At 54.3% G+C, this 5,640-nt stretch overlaps 2 protein-coding genes across 2 annotated transcripts in view; both read left to right on the top strand.

The window, feature by feature from the left end:
* Positions 1–373: 373 nt before the first annotated feature.
* On the top strand, positions 374–1,155 carry CSUI_008878 (uncharacterized protein). The gene has a single exon (XM_068068998.1). It carries the CDS (start codon positions 700–702, stop codon positions 931–933), a length of 234 nt encoding a protein of 77 aa, XP_067919031.1. The 5' UTR covers positions 374–699; the 3' UTR covers positions 934–1,155.
* A 469-nt stretch (positions 1,156–1,624) lies between these two features.
* Positions 1,625–5,640, top strand: part of CSUI_008877 (uncharacterized protein) — a 12,945-nt gene continuing 8,929 nt past the window's right edge. The window contains exons 1-2 of the mRNA XM_068068997.1: positions 1,625–4,924; positions 5,290–5,640. The exon at positions 5,290–5,640 is cut by the window's right edge and continues 1,932 nt beyond it. Coding sequence (XP_067919030.1) covers positions 2,905–4,924; positions 5,290–5,640 — 2,371 coding nt within the window. The 5' untranslated portion in view covers positions 1,625–2,904. The remainder of the gene's footprint in view (positions 4,925–5,289) is intronic.

Raw genomic sequence — 5,640 nt, 5'->3', positions numbered from 1 at the left:
TTCAGAAATATCTCTTGAAAGTAAGTCGTTACGCAGGCGTTTTTTTCTTTGCTAGGGACCGTTTTTCACACTCGTTTTAGTGTTGTAAAGAGTTGGGATGTGTCGTGCTTCCTTACCGCTGTAGCATCCTCTCTTGAGGTCAGTTCTCACCACCGACTTAGGCGATCCATGTGCTCAAGGACGCCTCATAAAGACCGGGCTTCCTGGCCCTTTTGGGTCGTCTCTATCTGTCTTCGAAGCACGAGGGCGCTGCGGAAGTCCCCGCTTTCGTGCCCTCTGGTACCTCTGCTTGCTTTGTTGAGAGTGATAGTGTTTTACGCAGATCACTTGACGCGGCGTGAGAAAAAGCGCCATTACGCAGCCGGTCCGAGGACCTCGAAAGATCACAGACCTGCTGAAGCGACCCGCATGGGCAGACGTCACACAGAGCTATTAATGAATCTAGCACCTACCTGACCAACAAAAGTGACTCTGGATGAAGTTACAGCGGGTCGTGTATTCCGGGCCCTACTCCGTGAAGTTTGAGTATCTGGCGACCTAGTCCAAGATCATCTACACGGCGCCCAAAGTTATGAAGAGTTCCAACGTTAATGAAATGAGACTAAAAAAGAAAAAACAAACAAGGAAAGCAACTGGGGAATAAGGGAGTTCTTCTCTTGTCCCTCTTAAAGCTGAAAACAAACCTGGCAGTGGTTTTTAATGAGGCCTGAGGTGGCGAGCGCCCCGGAGGTACTCTTTTTCCCTGTCAGGCTCTGTAGCTGGGGTCTGGGAAAGTCACTTCTTTTCCCGTGGGGCTTAGAGAGTCCTTTCCTTTCCCCTTATAAAGCTACAGAGAAAATGGAGGGGATTTTAATGAGGCCGAAGGAGCGCCCAAGGTACTCTTTTCCCCCACCAATAAAAGAAAAAAAAGAACCAAGTGAGAGAAATTGCTGAAGGCAAGATGTTGGAGCAACCAAAATGCATGCGGAAACAAGGCAAATGTTCAGCAGCATACGGAGGAGAGGAGGGGAACAATCGTGACGTACACGTGAAGCCAACATAGGTACCGACCTGTGTACAATCACTCCCTCAGCATAAGGCCCTCCATACGTTCGTCACGCTGTTGTTGAGGTGCACGTGTTTTTCTCTGTCATGGTTTGCACGTGTGATCGAGGGTGCATCGCTGACGTTTTGCGTATGTGCCAGACTATAACTCTCTTCCCATGCTCCAACGGAGCCATTAATCTATTCATTTGTCAAACGGTTTAGGACTAGTTCCCGCAAGACCAAAGAAACCCACGAGAAAGTTGCAAGTACGACCGTGCAAAAGCCCTCTTACTTACAACTCACAACTCTCCCGGCTAAAACGACTTTGGTAAGCAACATCTACAGAGACGGCCTTGAGTTTGGTGAAGTGGATCACTATGCCCTGCACCACTAACCCACGGGCTGTCCTGAACTCGTACTTGCGGGCTCCTCCAGTATAGCCGTGAGAACGCAAGCACGGTGACAACCCCACGAAGCGCCGAAATCCCGCTACACACCGCTTGCCTGCTGTGGTATCTCACACACTTCAGTTGAGAGATCAACGAACGGGGCTGAACACTGGAATACAGGGGCGAGTCTCGCTGGTGGGACGAGTGGAAAAACTGCTCCTTTCTGCAAACGAAGGTTCGAGTCTCGGGCTTCATGAAGTGTGCAGCTGGAATGCAGTGGCCCGTGTAAAAGCCGGCGGCTCTGCACATCTACTGCAGCAGCTGGAGCCTGCCGCCGTTGGGGGGTATCGTCTCCCAGTTGTTCTCTGCGACAGCAGTATCCGGAAAACGTACCCCTCAATCAGTGGGCGTGCTTCAGCACTAGGGCGTCTCGACTCCGAGAGAATGTTGTTATAGAGCAAAGTTTTTTTGCCTGGAGCTCCCACCAAGAAACGTGAGAGGGGGGGCGTCCCAATTGAGAGATCACGGCGGAAACGAGGGGACTCCTGACGCAGCCAGGACCAGTCTAATCTCTCCGCTCATTTGCGTGTGGCTGTAGTCCGTGAATTCGATTCTTCTTTTAGTAGGAATTCCTTCCGGTGTATCTTTCTATCTTCATTTCCTGCTGTGGTGACTACTCTACGTGATACTTCTTGTTAGAGGCCAGCATGGTGTGGACTCGTTCACTTCGGCCCGTTGCGGTGGCTCGTGCGGTGGGTCCGCAGGTTATTTGAGAGTTTCTCTGTGTTTCGGTGCTCTCTTCTTTTGCGTTGTGCGTCTGTCCGGTTTCTCTCGTGTCTTCCGTCTTTTCAGTCGTTCCGACAGGTCTCCTGTGCAAACGGCTGATCCGCTCTTGTCGAGGTTCTCCACCAGTTTATTCCATAAAGTGGTTTCCCACTTGAGAGTTCTCGACGTTTTCCTTGGCACATCGGACAGACCTTTCACCCGTCATCACTCGGTCTGTTGTGTCCCGACGGGTCATTAATGTGCTTGCTTCCCTTCAAGTCCAGTAGTTTGGCGCGTTCTGCGACGCAAACGCGTGACTTCGGTGCTGCTGTACATGATAAGCGCTGCTGTGTCCTTCTTGGTCTTCCCGTGTCCACGCGGGTCCACTCCGCGTCTTCCCGGTCCACACGTTCCCCAGGGCTTTCGCCGTCCGTCGTGTACGGTCTTCCTTTGTCCGCACTTGCCATAGCAGCTTCGCACTCATCCACAGTAAATCAGCTCCGCGCTCGGCCTTCTTTGTTCGGCACACCTGGAGCTTGCTCCTCAGCGCCGAATGCATCTGCAGTCCCAGAAGCGCACCACAACGCTGCTGCTATATACGGGGCCAGCCTGAGGAAAATCGTGGTGGCTGCAGTGATTCAACACAAAGCGTCCCGGAGGTCGGGGTGCACTTGAAGATCACTGAGATTGTAAGTGTGCGCTTCAGTATTACTTCGGAGAAACGATGTCGTCCCGTACTTCGCGTACTCCGTCCTCGTCTTCGTCGTCTTCCTCTTCTTCCTCCGTCGCTTCCCGGAGAGGAGGCTCTAGCAGTTCCTCATCGTACTCTTCTTCCAGCAAGGGTTGGCCGGAAAGCAGCAAAGGTGAGGGTAGCTCCAGCAGCAGCAAAACCGGAAATAATGGAAGCAGCACTTCTCGCGACGCATCTTCCACTGCCCGGCGGCCGGAAAGTAGTAGTAGTCGGGGACCCCGTGAAACGGAGAGTTCCTCAAAGCAGCGCGTCTCCTCCTCCTCTGCTTCGTACTCTTACGCTCACGACCATGCGAAGACTAGCTGCGCCGGCAGAAACCGTGATTCGGACCATGTTGACCGGGGTGGTTCCCGGAATATATCTTCCTCCGGAGATTCTCGGAGGTCTTCTTCTCCTTCCCACCGAGGGTCTTCCTCTTCTTCGCGCCACTCCTCTTCCTCATCCCATCCCGCAAGTCGCCACTCTTCATCCTCCTCTCCCTCTTGGAGAGGAGACGGCAGCAGCAGTAGCCGTGGTGAGCGGTCTCGCAGTGGGGCTCGGGGTTCTAGCCCTCATTCTTACCAGAGTCAAGACTCAAGTTCTAGCCGTCCCAGTAGCAGTACAAGTGCCAGTTATTCACGGGCTAGAGGAGAAGCCCGTTCTGCCGTGTTACACCAAGGGTCCTCTCGCTCATCGGGATTTTCAAGGGAGCGTGCTTCCTCCCGGGGAAGAAGCAGGAGCTTGGTAGGGAGGGATGAGAGACGGAGAAGTACCAGCGCCATCAGCGACGGGAGAGACCCTTTGGCACCACCGTCGGAAGACGACCGCGGGTCAGGGCTCGATGAAGAACCTGATATCGTGTACTCTTCGATCGCAGTCATCCAGAATGTCCCCTCTAGATGCAGCGAAGAGGATGTCGAGGAGAGAGTAAGGTCCGTCGCCATCTCTAAAGGCTTCTCTGTCCCTAATGGTGTCACTTTCGCGCAGCTTACTCTCCCCGAGCTCCTAGTGCAGTTAGGCAAGAAGAATCCCGGCGGGAGGGCGAGAAAAGACGAACAACCATCTTGTGAGGATGACAAAGAAAAAGAGGAGGATAGCTGCTACAACAGGGTGATGACAGTGGCTTACGTTGACTTCCCGTCGGCAGACGCGGCAGCGAAGTTTAGCCGGTCGTGCAGAACAGGCTCGCTGTTTCTGGCGAATCGTCATTGCCCTGTCCATTTGTTGCCCGAGCGACGACAAGGGATTTCAAGGAGCGGGAAATACGGAAACAGCAAGAGTTCAGGGGCATCCGCGGCCGGCAGCGACGGGGCAGGTGGAGGAGGCGGCTCGGGCATGGCAAGCGACACGCCGGGGGAAGACGGGTGGACCTGTAGTCAATGCAGAGTGTACAACCCCCATCCTCGCGTCGTGTGTATGAAGTGTTGTGCTCAGATGCCCAAGGGAGCTGCTGTAGGGAAGGATGGGGGCGGCAATCGTCGCTTGGAGCCCGGGCTTGGCGGTTGGGGCTTCGACCCGGTGGAGACGCCCTCCGCGTGGATGGCTGTCATGGACCTGCTTGCTCTGGACGTTGAAGACTTTGTGAAGGGTTTGCGTCGGGCGCACAGGAAATTGAGCGGGGCCACCAGAGACGCTGCCAAGGACGCGTCTACGAGAGACAAACCTGGGGGAGCCGAGAAGGATCCGGCAGCGAAACAGCTTGAGCTGCAGAGGTGTGTCTTCGTCAAGGATGATTTGAAGGACGGAGCACGGCCCAACAACTTCCTGTTGCTGCGCTTTCCGTCGCCAGAGGCAGCTTTGGATGCGTGGAAGTGTGTGAAGAGCCTCGTGGGAAAGGAGGTTGGCAACCAGGTGTGTGGGGCCCGGGCTCAGGTTTTGACGAGAAAGGAGAAGCAGGCGATGCAGGAGATGCTGAGACTTGTAGAAAAAAGTGGAGGAGATGATCTGGTTGGAAGGGGCGAGGACAAGGTCACAGTGACCAGGGTGCGACTCAAAGACCTAAAAGACGTGGCAAGTAAGCCCCAGCAGCCTCTGCTTTACCAGGAAAGCAGTTTCCGGTGGTGGGTACGCCGGCAAACACGCGGACTGCAGTTTGTCGTGCAGACAGGATTTTCGCGCGGTGCAACGATACAGGCGCTACACTGTCTCGGTCCTTCTTCAGCTTCGTCTTCGGGTGTCTTGGGGACCGGTTTCTGCCAGAATCTGCATTTATCAGAAAGTCGGCGTTGTGCGAGTCAACTCTGCTTCCGGTTGGTTTCGATCTTCTTCGGAGGAAAGACGGATGGGAGGGCGTCTTGTTGGTTGTATTGAAGGTGCGTTCCTTGCACTTCCTTTGTCTTTCGCTACGTGGCGTTGTGTTGTGTGTTGTGTCCTTCGCAGAATCATCTTCGACTTATGAACAACTCCTGCAGCAGTGGCAGGGGCTGCTCTTGCCGCTTGCTCACAATATCCCTCCTGTCCTGACAACCCTCGATGAAAAGAGCGGGTATTACTACGACGCGTCCATCGATCTGTATCTGGACCCTTCAACCAATTATTACATGACATCAGCGGGGGACTATTACATTCACGATACACACGTCTCTGCGTTGCGGAGAGTTTGCTCCTACGCCGATCAGCAGCAACTTCAGACAGCGGAAAACAATGCCTCGACAGCCAATCCGGCTGCTCCGGAGGAGAACTCGTCAACGGCGCCGGCTTGGGGCTCTTCGAATCCCGTAGATACAGTTG

Source organism: Cystoisospora suis (genome assembly GCF_002600585.1).
Source record: "Cystoisospora suis strain Wien I chromosome Unknown contig_5116, whole genome shotgun sequence".
NCBI classification, from domain to species: Eukaryota; Apicomplexa; class Conoidasida; order Eucoccidiorida; family Sarcocystidae; genus Cystoisospora; species Cystoisospora suis.
This window is presented reverse-complemented; position numbering and strand designations above follow the sequence as displayed.

Coding starts and splice junctions, on each gene's coding strand:
- CSUI_008878 (XM_068068998.1), top strand. CDS start 700: ATGAGGCCTGAGGTGGCGAGCGCCCCGGAGGTACTCTTTTTCCCTGTC.